Source organism: Ruditapes philippinarum, unplaced genomic scaffold (genome assembly GCF_026571515.1).
Source record: "Ruditapes philippinarum isolate M1 unplaced genomic scaffold, ASM2657151v2 ctg1024_1_1_1_1, whole genome shotgun sequence".
In the NCBI taxonomy this organism is placed as follows: Eukaryota; Metazoa; Mollusca; class Bivalvia; order Venerida; family Veneridae; genus Ruditapes; species Ruditapes philippinarum.
In genome coordinates, this window is record NW_026859187.1 from 50,005 (window position 1) to 68,399 (window position 18,395).

At 30.2% G+C, this 18,395-nt stretch overlaps 1 protein-coding gene across 1 annotated transcript in view; it reads right to left on the reverse strand.

The window, feature by feature from the left end:
• Window positions 1-13,593: 13,593 nt before the first annotated feature.
• Window positions 13,594-18,395, reverse strand: part of LOC132755558 (neuronal acetylcholine receptor subunit alpha-10-like) — a 119,763-nt gene continuing 114,961 nt past the window's right edge. The window contains exon 10 of the mRNA XM_060746439.1: window positions 13,594-17,840. Coding sequence (XP_060602422.1) covers window positions 17,430-17,840 — 411 coding nt within the window. The 3' untranslated portion in view covers window positions 13,594-17,429. The remainder of the gene's footprint in view (window positions 17,841-18,395) is intronic.

An 18,395-nucleotide genomic window follows, 5' to 3' on the forward strand; every position in this document is an offset into this window, starting at 1 on the left:
CGGTTAAATTTTTTGCTTTCAGTTTAAAGAAAAAAAGTATAGATTCTTTAGTGGATTAAAGTGTTTACTACAATAAAAAAAGAGGTTTCGGTTGACACTTTCGATTTTTAAAGAGCTTTGGGGGGGTTGATTTTGCAAAACTCAAAAAAACGATAAAAGGGGAAAAGAAAAAAAAAATGTTTGTTTATTTTTATAAAGGGTTTAAAAAAGACTTGACTCATTTTACCTTATTGTTTCCTTTTTCTTCTGACAATTCTGGTTAGAAAAGCCCCTATAAGAAGATAAGGAGGTGGAAACTGCAGACTTGTTTGAGTCTGTTCATGACAGGAAAAGTTTGAAACATCTTACACCCCCTCTCACCTGGCTTAAAGTTTTGTGATGCTATCTAGGTTCAAGGGCAAATTAAACCTTGTACATGTATGTACATAAAATTTCTAATAATATTGATCTTAAAATACTTAAATTTATATTTATCTTTTTTAAATTTTTAAATATCTTTAAGTTTGTATAATAGTGCATGTACATCTATACTTTCGTTGATTTTAAATAACATGCAAATAGTTGTCTTTTAAATCAAAGGGTAAAAACTACAACAGTTAATCATTATACAATTGTAAAAGGGTCTCATTCTATGGTTTTTGAATAGATAATTAGTTGATTAATAAATTTGACTGTAAACATAATTTACATAAAGGAGATCTACAACACAATAGTGGTTGTATAAATAAAGCTATAATCAACAAAAATGTACCGTGTTTAACATTTTTGGGTTTTTTCATTTTACATGTACCAGAAACACTGTACATATTTTATGGCCTTGCTTATACCTCAAACATTCCCATGCTACAGAAATAAATTAAAAATAATTTTTCAAATATATTAATGATATATTCAATTCTTTGATTATTTTAGTTGTTATATTTTATATTTTAATAAAAAAGAGCCAAGTTTACTGCTAATAAAAACAAGCAATGAAATTACCTCCCACTGTTAGTAATTATACAATGTAAAGCAAAAAAGATTTAATAGTCTAGGGCAATTAACATGTATAAAGGCAGGTAAAAATGCTATTTAAAAATAATACTTATAAAACATTATATTAAATTATTTACCTATTATATGGAATAGTTTCAAAGCATACGCTTTATGTTACTACATCTGGGAAAAATTTTTGCGTTTGACTCCTTTTTCAAAATTTTTAATTTTTATTCATCTAGGATACCTAGCATAGAAAAAAAGCCCCCGATTTATTTTTTTTTGAAAAGTTAGTGCATGATAAAATTTAATCAAAGGTTTTTCAACCTTTATCCCTTTTTTTTTGTTTCCTAAAATAACATAAATTTGTTTTCATGTCTTGAATATAATTTTAACTTAAATTTTTATTTTTCTGTAAAGACGAGTTTTTACCCAAAAAAATGTTTTCATTGGGGGCACCGTTTTCATTTCAAAAATAAAATAAATATAGGGAATATAAAGTGGTACTTTGTAATATTCAATCGTAAAGGACATAACATTGAAACTTTGCGTGGCAATGTTTTAGCTTTACTCGTTTTTTTTCTTAAATTTATATTTGATTATCTGACAGACGTATGTATAGGCGCCTTTTTAATATATTTTTTTAGAAACATGAAGATTGATTCAAAAACTTATGTGTTCGAACTGTAGCAATGATAAGTTATCATTATTACATTCTGTGGTAACTTATTGATATCTCAGAGACAAATGAGCGCCTCTATATTCGGGCAAACATATTAAAATATGTTCTGTATCACTCACCCGTCTACGTAAAAGCGGTATTGCACGACCGTGTGCATTTTGTCGACGTGGTGTTTTATACAAACATACCGTAAATACGCACTCAATGTTAGCGTTACACTATAATTATGCGCGTCGATGACAAAGTGAATCAGTTTAGCTGTAAACAGTTATTAGGTATGTGATGACGCCATTAAACCAAATTACTGAATAGAAAAAATACTTCAAAGCTCAATGTAGTTCAATATATTTTTGTCAATTCTCTTTTCTATTAAGATGTTAGAATGGAAATGGATATTAACTTTCCTTGCATTGTAGTATAATAATGCAGGGTTTATTGTTTAAATGCTTTGTGATTTATCACTTAGGCATATTGGTCTTCGTAATTATATTTCTACACATTTGAACTAGAACTGTGCATTTTTCTACAACAATGCACTAAAAATTATGCACTACAATTGAAATCTTAATTTAATTTCCTAGTTATATTTGTGTAGATTTAATATTAGATTTATCAAACCCGTTGAATAAAACTATATTATGTTCAACAGAGGCCCACAATATGACTTTATAACCCACACTCATTCGATATCCTCTATATATGACATTTGTTTTTATAGGAATAACGTTTTAGTTTTCATCGACAAAAAAGATATTCTCAAATGCATAACTGTATTCATCATTATATTTGACATACAGCGGTTCTAATAGTTATATTAATTGAGTTGGGAAGCCATTTTTGTACATGGGACGCTAAACTTGAAAGATTTCCTTAAAAGGAAAACAATTAAATTATGACAGATTCGATATAAATAAATATAAATTTCCTTAATTAAAATATAAAAAATACAATTTCTAACGTTAAAGATCTAAAACACGTTTTCTTACCACAATGGGAATACATTTACATTAAGATATCAACATAGTAGAAATGATGATCTGCCAAAGATAATTCCAATGAAAAGCATCGCTGCTTACAAGGGCACATTGGAGGAAAATGTTTCATTTATGTAAGACGAAAATCCTTTTTTGCTATAAACAACATGTACCTTTAAGTTTGATGAGTAATCTGTTTTGTAATTCAATGTTATTTTGATTGGTCATGTTCAGAATAGATGAAGTAAGCAAATCGGTTTTAGAGGTTTTTTTCAAAACGATTTAAAATCTAAGAATGCAATGGATGTTTTTTTTTAAATTTTACTATTTATATTGAAATGAAATTTATCAAGAATAAAGATTACCAAAAAATGCAATAGGAATTTTAATTACGCAATTAAAATCAAATTCAAGAATGTTGAATTTTGGATTTCATTTATTCTGTTATACGAAATTATCAAAGTGGTTTCAAAATGAGCATTTTAACTATTTCGCTATACAATGTTGCAAATGGTGTACTGTGTAGATACCGAAATGGTTATTAGTAATCTAAGTTTAAATATATGCAAATGACAATGGGTATACAGAAATCATATTTGTGGGTGAAATATTTGGTCTTTGTGTCCCGCTTTTGTCATGAAGCTTATTCTGCTTTATCTACTATCAGAATGGCGTTTTATCGTGAGAAGAAGCTGGCGTTTTTATTGTGAAGCTTATGTCATTCGAATGTCGTGTAAACAGGGTTTACTTTCCATTAACATCTTAATTAGATTAGTCCACAATGTTACAGTAAACCCAGAAAATATTGTATTAAAAGTGGCGATTAATTGAGATAAAACATAAACTCACGTTTCGGCAGTAAAGTTCCGTTTAGCTTATTTTGCAATCAAATAATCATTTACATACCAATACGGTACATTGCATATAAAGTCAGAATTTTATAAATACATATAAAAACGTTATTCATGTGTTGTTTTCTTTTCTATTGTAATTAGGATTTATGACTATTCGGTTTCAAAGTGTACCTTATATATATCAATGTAATTTAATTATCTTATAAGTTCATATAGAAGTTGTTAAAGCATGTTACTGATGAGAAGCTGATCCGAATGAACACATCTTTTTATAAAAGGAAAGGTATCAGGATTAAAAGTAAACAGCTATAACGTCATTATAATATAAATGCATCTTATGCAAATAACAATAACCTGTCTTTTATGTCACATATAATATATCATTCATTTCATGTACTATGTCATTTATAACAGCATTTAATGTCACTTATAAGAACATATGTTTTATACCACTAATGACAACCTCCTCTAATGTCACTTATAGCAACTTGCCCAAAATGCTACTTATAATAACATGCCTCTCATGCCACTTATAACAACCTGCCTCTTATGTTACCCATAACAACATGCATTTTATTTATGTCACTTATAATAACATACATTGTATGTCACTTATAACAACATGAATTTATACCATTTATAACAACATGTCTCAAATACAGCTTATAACAACCTATGTAACCTATAATAACATTTTTGTGCCAAAAAAAAAATATCCCGTTTTCACTTATAACACTTTAATTGTATATTCGTTAAATAAACGTATAATAAAAGAATTTGTTTCTCTACCAAAGACATGGAGTAAAGGAATTCACGGTTTGAATTGCGACAATGAAATTAAATGACCTTTCAATCTTTGCATATTTTATAAGGTAATTCATTAAAAGACGAAAATAGCCAGGCGGGAGAAAAAGAGAGAATTAAAACGATTCTATTCAATCTTCTTTTATTGGTTTAGCTGAACCAATTTAAATGAAAATTTGTCAAATTTGAAAATGGTTCAAGTAAGATTGAAATCGGTGATTTTACAAAAACGATCTAAAAGAAAATCTCCTTTTTTAAATAACCGGACAATTTAGAAGGTAACATTCAAATCCTTTATTTTATTAACATCTATATATTTTATGCTGATGAACATCACATGTTTTCGCAAAAATCTTAAATCAAGATTAATAGAAACAATGCTTCTGGCATTCGTTGCTCTTAATTAATCTAAATCTAAATCAACCAATATGTTATATATTCGTTGAAGTGAACTTATGCTTATTTTGTTTGTTGTCAAGTTGAGCTGAATTGGATATATATTTTAAAGATCGGCTTAAATAACGTGTGTTGATTATTGATAATGACAAATGATTAGGATAATATTGTGGCATATTTTTGCCACCAGATAACCATATAATTAACTAGTTAATTAAGAGGTTAACTAGTTACGTAACTAGTTAACCTCTTACTTAACTAGTTGGTTAGATGTTTGACTAGTTACGTAACTAGTTAATTTTTTTAATAAATAAAAGATCATAACGGGAAATAGATGCATGTTAATGCCTACAACTGCCATCCTTTTATTATTTTATCAGCTTAATATCAAGTGGTTAACTAGTTACGTAACGTAATGTAAGAAAAAATCTGTATATGGATTTCGTAATTAAATATTGCCAAGTTGAATATTTAGAAGACTTTGAAATTATACTACATACAGGTATTAAATGACAGTACTGCAGCGAAGAGTTTTCAGGAAAAAAAACATTAAGTGTTCCTGAGTAATGCCTCTATCAAATTATACCGCGTTTCTCCTGGGATTACATGACATTACTAATTTATTCATCTAGTCCTCGTGGTGGCAAAAACATATTTTTTCGAAAACATAGGATTGCACAATGTCCTTAAAGCGCCCGAAATTCTGTGACGTCCTATCGAGATCCTACGAAGTTTTTATTGTGATTATCCGCTTCCGGCGATTCAACTGTGTGCAGCTTAATTTCACTACACCACTGCACTGGCAGTATCTTGAAGGTGTTTGTTTACCTATGAGCACAATAACGACTCAGTGAATATTTTATAAAAAAAGTAGAAAAGTGGTCATTTGCACATAATTCCCATGTTTCAGATAGCACTGTAAGCGATTCTAACCTTTATTTGTATTTTTTGATTTATTTCGTTTGGCATTTCAGTTGCATATGCAGACTGTTGCTTCAAATTAACCTCACACAAACAGAAGTGTCATGAGATAGTTTTATTTCTTTCACTTTTGTCTACGTGAGTGGTAAATATTCATTTCGTTCTCTCCCAATCGTCACATTGTTACAATATTCACGACTATGATAGTATAATTGTTGTTTACTATAGTTATCCAGAAGACAGAAAGGACCTTTCCTGAGAACAACGTACTCTTATAGTTCTGATAGTTCATCAACCTCTTTTCTAGTAATTATTTTGCTATATATAGCTCTTAATTATTTAGTTATTCGCTGAAGCGCTATATATTTAAAGGCCAATAGAAATATAGCATGTCTCTGGTAAAAAACAAAACGTGAACATTATAATGCACACAGCTATTATCCAATAAATAATTTCAGGTTATATCCTTTGAACACAAAAAGAAAACTTGATGTAAGTCGAAAAGAAATGCGCCGCGTACTGCTCAATGATGCATTAAGTACTGAAGTTTTAGAGATGAATTAATAACAGAATATGCAGAAATCATCGTTTGAAATGACTAATATAAATGTTTGGTTCAATGTACTTCTGACAGCTTATGCGAATGATCTGCAAAAACTTCTTTTTCTTTTCAGACTGAAATATTTTTATTATAACACGATCATTGTCAACCTAACTTAGATTACTAAAAGGCTACTTCGTGAATAACACAACTAAAATTTTATCATATACTAAAAAGAAAACGATACGATATTGTCGTGCTTTAGATATACTTTGTAATATAAAACGAAACAAAATATATCTATTTTCTTAACGTATGTCGTTATTTATATTTATTTACCGAATGAATCTTTACTAAAATTTATTTATCAACATCAACGGATTCAGACAAACGAAATGTTATACAATTTAACGGTCAATATCAATGTGTTTAACTGTGTTTTCTTAAGACATAATTTTTCGAGATTTATGTTCTATTTTATGTAGGTCTAGACCCATGTATTTCAACTCATTTGCTCGCCAATGTTTTTATTAAAGTTATCAAAGAATTATTATTTCTGGAGAAATGACCAAACATGGAAAAACGTAGAAGCACTTTTCTCTCAAATCGGGCTAAGCTTATCATAAAATAAAACAACAACCAGCCGGCGCATTCTTTCCAAAACCACCATAGAATGTGTTAGTCATTATATTTAGCATGATGAAAAAGAGTGTATATTTTAACGACTTACGAAAATGAAGCCGGATGTTCTGACAAATTAAGAAGTAAAAGATATTTAAACAATCAGGAAAACGTCACTAAGAGGTTAGTATTTTATTAATATAATAAATACACAATGCAATTAAGTTTCTGAAAACTTTATTCGAGCTATATAAATAATATAAATAATTGTTCTACTTCGAACATCTTCCATTTCATTTTTGTTAAGGCTACTTGGTTTGATTGCGTTTACAAAGATTGCGCCAAAAAGCCTTCGTTTTTATTTAACAAAATGCATCTGTTTCACGAGTAATAAATGATATTCATCTTACTTGCTCAAATACAAATGTTTCTTTAACTCCCTCTGCGAGTGTTTCCTTTTTAACTTATTTATCATACATGTACCAAATAAAGCATCTAAATGATATATTTCATGAATAACTACAACACTCTAGCTTACTCAACAAAATTACACGTATGAAAAATCGTAAAACATATAATTCGAGTTTTCCTTTACGCTGGCTGTTCATAAATAGTCATTTGATTAAATTATCCATCACCTTCCTTCTACAATATTTATGACTTTTAGTGTTTACGACAGCAATGAAGAAGATAGAATGTAACATTTGTGTCAAAGAATGTACTCTTATTTTTCACTTACATTTAATACTTTATAATACTGCACGTTTGTAACGTCATTTTTCATTGGATAATCATGACGTTTATATAGTTTTATATACACGGCTGCTGTCGATTCATGAAGAAATCTTACTTTTTTCTCTAAAAATGATGCTTGCTGTATTATAAATTCGTTATAAAGATTGTTGACAGGTTATATGACCGTATATAAACGGCTGTTTGCAATATAACCCTCGCCTAACGGCTCGGGTTATATTTACAAAAAGCCGTTTATATAGGGCCATATAACCTGTCAACGATCTTTATAACTAATAATATACAGTTTAACTCTTAATATGGGAATAAAAAGGAAATATATATCTGGGGACAAAAGACAATGACCGTGGCTTTTCTCCAATTAACGACAACCGATACATTTTAATTATCTTATTTGTATTAGATTACAAATTAAATCGAATTATGTTAGCACTCCCGTTCTCTGTTGACAAAGAAAACCATTGTCTTTGTCATGTTTCATGTGATATATTCTGTTGTCTTTATAAGTGAAATTTATATCAGGAAGTTCCTGTCTTATTTACTCACAACAGAGGTGAAGGTGTTGTTATAATGGCCATTAGTCCGTGCAGTGAAGTGTTGCTCCATTGTACGATACGAAGAAATGTAAAAATAGATGTTTTACAAAATAACATGTGCTGTGAACAGTATAAAAAGTCTTGGATTTGTTTACCAATATTTCCTTTATCGCATTGTCATGTTTACTCGAAAAAAAGTGAAAAAGCAACACAACAGTATAGTATTAGCTGTCCTCCTAGGCAAAAGCAAAGCAACACTTATGTTTCTTAAACATACATGTATATATTTTCATTAATTACTCGACCGAACTTGAAAACTTTTCAGTCTAATTCTAAAATGATATTTTTATAGGCGTCGTGCACTTTATTTTTTTAACAAGGAAGTAAGAATATGCATTATGCGTACAATAGACATATCATTTCTTAAAACTTTTTTCCATTTTTAGATATAATATTCGTATTCCAAAGAAAGCAAAACGTTTGACAAAAACGGTTTTGGTCGTAAATGATATCCATTAATCCATTAATCAATAGGTGATAATTTATCGTATGGGCAACCTTGATTCATATTGTATACATTTTGCTTCAAATTTGAGTAAATGATCGATACCCATATCACATCTTTAACGAGGTTTTTTAAATACTGATATTTCAAAGCAGTCACATACTTGTACATGTACCAAATTGAACTCAAGACATTTTAACAGACATGTTTGTTTGTAATTCCAGTAGCCTATGTAGATGAACTGCAATAAAATTGTATATTTCGTTCTTTTCCAGAAAAATATTTTTGTCATTTGCTAAAATATAAGATGTTTTATATGTGCCGTATGTAAAAATTAATTGTAAATTTCATTTTAAACGGAAAAATTATCCACTTTTTTTGGAAAAAAATTACCCTAAGATAAGTTTATATTATATCACTGAAACTTTTCATGGAGAAAAGAAAATAGGAAAAAATAAAATTTAAAAAGAAATTATCGGAGTATCTTTAGACAAAAAACAAAATTTTATACTGATTAACAACGTTTGGGGACATTGTTTTGAAAATTATCTTAAAAAGAAAAGGACAAGTTTAACAATTATTGTTAATTTATGTGCATTTTAAACGACAAGATTATAGGTGTAGAAACAAAACAGTGGTTATCATCCCGGCTTAACTCTTTTGACTGTTTCTACCCGAAAACTACAAATCAATTTAAAAAATGTATTGTAACACTTTTCTTCTGTTTCTCCTATACATTTTTTTGTATATACTAAGCAGTTGAAAATTGTGCATCAGCATTAAATAGATAAGATAAAGAAAAAAAACGGAATCCCAAAAGAACGCCCAAAACGACAACATTGAAAATGTTGCAGGCTCGGTTTGTTTGGCTCTGTTCATGGACGGTACTGAAAGGTGCAAGCTACCGCCCACGCCCTAGCACCGGCTTAAGCAAAATTCAACATTTAAACATGAAAATGGTGAAATTTTGAATTAAGAAACATCGGCAGGACTTTAAGTTATTCCTACATGTCGGTATCTGTTGACATAATTTTCTTTTTGTATAACAAGTACGAGTACAGTTGTACTCTCGTTATGTTTTACCTCTTACTATTTTGTACACTATTTTATGCATTTATGTACAGACAACAATTATGCAATTTATATAGTTTGTTTTGTTTATTACAATAATACGATTTTATATTAATTCAATATTCTACTTTGCGTATACTAATTGTGTTTATATATAATGCCGTACTTTTCAATGAATTGCATGTTAAATAAGGTAACATTGTAATATTTACATATGTGTAAAATGTGCAATTTTCATTACGACGAAACTACGACGTTAGATTACAGAGGGGTATGTTACACGGACATACAGCGAACACCTTGGACACCAGGTAAGCTGCTGACATTTTTACATAAAAACTTTAAATATTATAAGGAAACTCGATGCACTTTGAAAAACATTATGTGTTTATAAGTGTTTGTGTTTCTTTGCTTATGAACATGATATTGTGTAAAAGATCTATGGTTAATATACTTCCTCAAAACAATAACCCTCTGAACGTTATAGTCCATTCACTTTAAGAAGAACGGTTATATAGCTATCTAGTTGTATACATGTATGCGGAACCAATGTATTCTTTGAATAATTGATCACAAATTATCCTAATTGTTCCAAAATTGAACAAATTGAAAATGTTTATTATAGTGGCGAATAAGATTATTCTTAAAGTACATGTTCACTGGAACCTAATTACAACAAAACGAACCTTTTTAGGGCCGAGTTAATACCCGTTCTCTTTATATTCGGTTATATCGTTTAAAGAAAAATAGAATCATGGGTCAATGTTTTAAGGAGAATGACAAACTGGTTACCATATATAATGCGACTCTTGAGCTTTAGTACCATAACTAAAGCCAGGTTGTCATTCTTACAATAAAACATTTCTCTGGTCTACATTTACTTCCAAAAGGTTTTGAAATATAATTTCTTAAAGATGCACGTCTGCAGTTAAGCCACGAAAATCAATATTGAGAAAAAGGTACAAAAGTACTAAAATTTTAAGAAATGTAAAAATATTCACAAGAAATAAGTTGCATGTTACAACACAATTAATGACTGATTTTGCAGCATTATCACCATATTTCTACTGCGTGACTTACGCGGTAAGGGCTTATTTGTCATATTCTGAACTATCTTTGGTAATTTTCGTAGATTTTAAGTGCAATTTTTAATTAGCATGAATCTGGATACATGCTGCTTTAACAGTTATAGCTATAATTGATTTCTTTCAAATTGATTTGTTCTAAGATTGGGTCCGTTTAAACATGTATATCGTTTGCTGTTTGGGCCAACAAATGCTGAATTTCTGAATTATTTTAATATTTCTGTGTCACGTTTTATACATAGAACAAATTAACGCAGATAAACTTTAATGACGTTTTACAAATTAGCGTCATTACGCCATTTGTTTATTGAAACGACGTAAGATTAAATATGGTCAATGGAATGGATCTTTTTGTCGCGCTCTTTTAGTTATTGATAAACAACAATTGTGTAAATTTTTCACACCTTTGTTCAACAACAAAGACATACCGTCCGTATATCACTATGAGGAAATAAAACACCAGAAACAACATCAAAATACAATTACATGAATTTATTACGATAGTGTCATAATGTACAGAAAATGAAGTCATGTTTTGATTTAATGAACTTTATGACATGTTAATACAGACCTACACGCATGCGTGATTGGGTTTGTCTGGAAGACGATTCGTCTAAATATAGTGCCGTGATGTACAATAAATTTATTCAGAGTAAAAATAATCGATTAAATAAATTCGACCGGCCCTCTCACTTTCATTTCATGTTATTGGGTTATAAGGTTGACAGTATAGGCAAGTTTGCAGAATTTCACAACATAAAATGATTTTAAAAGCTTTGTGACTAATTCGCCGTTTTTATAGGCATATGAAAAATGCATTATTTTTCAAAATGCAAAATACAATATGGCATACATGTAGATCTAATAGGTTTATAAACAATTTGAAACTGAAACTGTAATTGTTGGAAGATAAATACAGACGACAATTTAAAAAGTATGTGATATCTTACTAAATCTAGATACACAAATGAGCCGCGTCACGACAAAACCAACGTAATGCGTTTGCGACCAGCATGGATCCAGACCAGCCTGCGCAGCCGCGCAGTCTGATCAGGATCCATGCTGTTCGCTTACAGACCCTATTACAAGTAGAGAAACTGATAGCAAACAGAATGGTTCCTGATCATACTGCGCGGACGCGCAGGCTGGTCTGGTCCATGCTGGTCGCAAACGCATAACGTTGGTTTTGTCGTGACGCGGCTCAAATCTTGTTTTCTAATAACATAAATCTGGTTGAGTATAAAAGGTTATACAAAAAGTTATAGTGTTATATTATGGATATTAAATATACTACATTTATCAAAATGTCGATTTCTAGTAGAAAAAAATTAAGTTCCTAGTTAATTTAAATAAAGAACGCAAACATGTTGTACAGAAGTGAGTAACAGCAACCTATATATATTTTAAGTTATTGTTTAAACTGAAATATAATTTATCTTCGGAACAGTAAAAGTTATCTGACAATGTCAAAAATTAAAAAAATCCTTTTTTAAATGTCATACAATATGGAGTTATAATTTAAAACATCAATGATATATTAATCTACTCTCTAAACAAATTTTAGATAATCAAAAAGCTGATTAGTAACGATGTAATTTGACTTTTGGTAGAGGCTATTTCTACAGTTTTGTTATTTACTTGGGCGCCGATAAAAGTACAACACACGCCCAAAAAAGTATAACTGTTCGTCTGATTCTGTATTTATTGAAAGAAAAAATTGTTACGAAAATATGTTGACTCGCTATCAAATAGAATGAAAATATTTATTTTTAAAAATATATAGTGCATAGTTAGTTAATCGACAAAGATTGTCCAAATGTTTGGTACTTCAAATGAGCCGCGTCACGACAAAACCAACATAATGGGTTTGCGACCAGCATGGATCCAGACCATCCTGCGCATCCGCGCAGTCTGATCAGGATCCATGCTGTTCGCTATCAGTGTCTTTACTTCATATAGGGTCTGTAAGCGAACAGCATGGATCCTGATCAGACTGCGCGGATGCGCAGGCTGGTCTGGATCCATGCTGGTCGCAAACCCATTATGTTGGTTTTGTCGTGACGCGGCTCAAATATTTTTCAGTGGGATGTAGTGCATGACAATAATACTTAGAGATGTAATTTAACATAATAAAGTTCTTATTTAGAAATTAATTTTCTGTTTAATATTCTATGTATATATTTTCGAATAGAAAATATATCAATAAAACAAATGTTATTTATGAAAATACTAAGTTAGCTCCTAATGTGTTTAACATATTGTTAAGTAATCAAAATTGTTAATGAAAAAAAAATCGAATATAATAGATATTTTACGCGTCTCTTAAAACGTGTCCTTAATTAAAATCAAGTATGAAATACTCAATTACTGTTTAGAATGATACCATATGAACCAAAATATGATAAGTAATAGATTTAATTCAACGAAACCTCAACAAACAATGATATTAAATGTACAGTACTGAACATAAACAAAACAAGTGTGCTTCGTAAAACAAAAAATATGGCACTGAAACATTTTCAACCGTCTGGAAATAATTTTTTAATGCGGAAAAATTTGAGACTGATATCAATAATATCAAGAATGATCAAAGACAACGAAAACGTCTTAAAAAGAACCCAAATATTTTGCAGACTATATGAGCCGCGTCACGACAAAACCAACATAGTGAGTTTGCGACCAGCATGGATCCAGACCAGCCTGCGCATCCGCGCAGTCTGATCAGGATCCATGCTGTTCGCATACAGACCCTATAACAAGTAAAGAAACTGATAGCGAACAGCATGAATTTTGATCAGACTGCGCGGATGCGCAGGCTAGTCTGGATCCATGCTGGTCGCAAACCCATTATGTTGGTTTTGTCATGACACGGCTCATATATTCATCTCCGACCACAAAACATTGTAAACATACGACATTAATTAATCAACAATCAAACCATGTTATGAGTTTATTAAGCATATGATCGGCATATATTTCGTCATTCAATTAGCACGACACAAATGAAATAAATGACATGTAAATCAAATGGTATAATGGTGATAAAAGCGAACATGTATTTAACATCGAAGACAGGCACATGGGGCTTCATGAAAGATTCAAAGAAGTAGACATACAGTAGAGTAAAAACCATCACATAGCTTAAGACAAAGAACTGTAAAGGTAAGAAATGCTTTTTTATGAGATCACAAAGACGGTGTTTTTCGAAGAGTTTGCACAGCCAAGGAATTTACTCTTCATTACAAAAAGTTGTGTTAGTAACATCTACATATGTGTTTTATATTTTCCATTCCTTGCATGTTTGTTCTGTACGCACAAAATATACCTAAAAGTGAAAACCGAAGTTGCAATTATCTTTTACACGTATGCTTGAACGGAATACGTCCACGTTTTTTTTTAATATACAAATAGCATTTATATAAGAACAACTCGCGAGTATAGATAAAATCTTTTTTTAAGATTTTTGTAAGTAGCCTTCTGGGTTAAGAAAAATATGTTAATCTTTAACGCAACATATAAGAATGTATACTCTCACGTCTGTGCAAACTCTTTAAAATATTGACGTCACAAAGATTAGGCAATGACGTCATACAGTACATTTCGGACGCTACAAGGGGTTCTATATAATTCTACACCACAGAAAGAGAGTAAATATTTACAAAACATACATTTATCATAATATATTATTGCAGCAAAACACAAATAAAATGACATATATTATTTATCTTAATATCACGTGACAATACATAGCATCACCTGATTAATTAATAAATCATTGAAAACAGTTGGGCATTCTCTACATTCTATTTCAATAAAGTGGAACGTTATACCATTTTGAATACTGAAGTGGAAAATATAATGCATTTAACTCAACGGTCGACTTGTTATGTAAATGAAATTATTTCAAAGCAAATTGTACGTGTGACATGGACATGGCATGCTCATATGTAAAAACATTTAAAGGAAAATTATTTGTGTACAAATATCTCAAATTCAAATTTTAATATGACCAAACTTTAACTTTTTCCTAATAAAATACTCCTTTGACTTATCCGTCGATTAGTTTATAAGGAAATTTGTTTTGTTGAATCATCACTTAATAATGATAGAGAAACGATGAATATTAACGCTTTATAAATAACATAGGTAAGCAACATGTCTTTGTAAGACAAACGCGTGACAATATTTATCAATATTGATGTTCTTTGTTTTGAAAACTAACATGCAACTCAATCAATTAAAAGTTACTCTTTTATCCTAAACAGATATTACAAAAGTGACATTAACAAACATTTATAAAATGGACGCAGTTCTGTCTACCCATTTTCTTGTTTAATAATAAGATATGATAACATGTTGTTAGTTTGATTATAAACATCACTGTAACAATAATTATAGTAACACATATTATAGTCCATAATTTTAATCAAACTTAAAAATACAACAAATATGTGCAAGTTTCTATTGCTTTGGTCTAACTATATTTCTTTGTAAATAAAAACATTACAGCAGAAAGAAAATTTAAGCAATGTAATCTCATGATAGTTCTCTTCTTTTGCTTTATTTCTGACATTTTCCTTGGACTTTAATTCAGTGTCAATAAGAAGGAAATAAAGTACTTGTCGTAAAGGAAATTGATGGACAGTCTGACAGCATAAAAGATAAATCCTAATATTATAATGATAAACAGTATCAAAAGCAACAAATAAATCCTCATCAGCATTAATATATTGACTTACATGTAACCAAAACGGCTGGTACATTAGAAACCATATAAACTGTGTGTAAAACAATACGTTCTTGATCATTTTTGCTTTTGCATGCTTGAGACAAACAATAAACATAGCAATACACAAACGGTACGAAAATGATGAACGAAAAGTGTTTAATATCAAATATTGGAAAGGAAAAGTATCTTTGAACAATGATCCTTGTAAACCTACCTACAGTCAAACTAATTGGTTTAAATCTAACGGAATTAAATTGCACATAAAATTGTCGAAGGCAAGAATATTGTAACTTATATTAATAATACAGTTCTAAATAATATACCTATACAAATTATATTAAGCAAGATTTGACACTCCTGTTGGCAAGAGTCGTTACAATACTAAAGATAAACGAAAACACCGGCAAGATTTAAAGACAACCAGAAAAAAAGCTCTATAAAAGTACATATATAACATTTAATCTCTAGCTGGAAAGAGGTCCTTTCAATAATATCAAACATCATTATATAACATACGTATCTACTCTATAATAAAGCATAGATAAGAATAAAGAAAGAATTGAAGTCATAAAGTAGTGGCTTCACATCTGCGTTCATAGGTTCACCCGTTCTAATTTTGAAACATTAACTTTCAAACCTGTTTTAAAAATATAGAAAAAGGTTGTACAAGACCAGGACAGCACTTGAAAAAAGGGAATAAGACACTTGCACAGGAAGAGAAAGAGAACGCAACAATCCCTGAAAGAAAGAACGGTAGTGATTCTGATTAAATTGTACATATACATACAATTAACACTGTAAAATTTCTCACAACCAGCTAAAACAATTTACATACAGCAATATGTCAGTCATTTACACACACATATGAAGCCAATCAAGTAAATAGTTAACATGTAAACATAGAACACATACATGTATCAAACAGATGACAAGAAGAACTGGCACAACTATTTAATGAGTGCACTGAAGCAACATTCAAGTACCTTTTTCACGAACTATGAAAAATCATCAGATACTTATATCTATATACATTTATAAAGGATGATTAATTTTAATAGCACCTGTATAAGGTGCTAAAGAGAGTTTTGAAAGGTTAAACCGATGACAAATAAAATCCTACTGTATCAATATTTATATTGCACTCAATCTTTGAAGGCGATGTGTTGTCAAGCCAAATCATGTTCAGAAAAACAACAAAGTAAAAGCTTGAATGGTATTCAAGTCAAAATCTATACCTTATAAATATTTGCACTAACCATGTCAAAAGTTGTTGCAGGATTTTGAAAAATAAGTACTAGTATTCACGTTGTTTGCATTGCTAAATAAATAAAAGAAATGTCTACAACATGTTTTTATTTAGCAGGTTAGTTCTGAAAGGTTTTTGTTTCGCTCTGACGAAATATTGAGGTAAAAAAGAATAATTCGTCCAACAGGTATTTACTTAAACTTTACAAGTGAATAAAATCCTTATTTATTGAACGTAAAAACTTTATAAAAGACAACATTGTTTGACAGAACATTAATGCGTTTATGTTTGGAAAGGAAACAAATTCTTACAGACTAAGATCATTTCATCTAGATTTGGCATACAGATCTGGTTTTATAGACGATTATATAATAATGCTTATGATAGTGCCTTTAAAACGCCAAACTTTGCTTTTATAAAAAATACATGGACAAAATCGGATATTACAATTTTCTTTTTTTAACAATATATTTGTTTTGTTTCAAATGTCGTAATAAATCAATGATGTAAAACATTAAAAGGCGCGACCTTGAAGGATATATATAATTATGGTCCTCAACTTTGCATTTGCTGTTGCTTGAATGTTTGCGCATGCGATCATTGTTCTGCAGTTTGAATACATTCTACAAATCCATATATTTCCGTCATCTATATAAGCTCGCATTGAGTATATTTATATATGTCAATATATATGTATGTATGAATATATCACTTTCATTTCGTTCATTTCGTTTATTTATTCACCCGCGAATATAAATGACATCACAACTGTCAGTGACACAAGTATCGTCATTAAGTATATCCAGAAAAATAATCTGTCAAATATTAATCCAAGTGCTTTCCACTCCTTGGCAATCTTTTCGTTTTTATCTTTTGCCTCAAGCCGGTCTCTGTACACACTCAAAAACTCTCTAATCTCTGTCAGCTTAATATCAATTTCTACCAACTGCTGATTAGGTTCTATTTGGTCTTTTTTTAAACTCAACACTTCACAAGAGCTTCTCCAACATCGAGGGAATTTACTATCTCCATTGGCCATTCCCATCCCGGGTATGGCCGGAGGGATAAGTCTTTTCTTGTCCGCTTCTAAAAACGGTCGTACTAGATTGTCCATACACATTCCTCGAGCAAAAAATCTAAACATCACCTGTACAAAAATGAAACAGTCGAAAATGTATTTATTTTTATGTAATTACAAGTAAACAACATTATAGCTAAAAAGGACAGTTGAGCAAATGTCGGTATATGTATTTATCAAACGATTTCCAAACTTGTTATGTTTTGTTGTGTCAACTTAAGTAGGTCACATATATGTGATAGTATAGTCTGATTTTATTGACCTGTCAATTATGAATACATTATAGGACTCATTTAAATATTCGATCCCACTTTGGTTTGGTCCGAGTAGTTTACGAGAATTAATGTGGAGTATATTAGTCATGGATTGAAAGTCACGCCAGCTTAATGTGAAGGTTTTCGTTAATTCACAATAGAACAGTCGGTAAAGAGAATACCTGATAATTGAGAGGTCTGTGGTTCGATCCTTACTGTTGCCATTGTTTTAGTACTCTTTCTTTATTTTTGCAGTATATTTTAATGGAACAGATTTGTAGTGTGTTTACGGCATTGAAAAGACATTTATTGATTTTAATCCGTTTTAATTTTAAACATGAATTCTTAAAAAACATGTTATTTAAAAAGA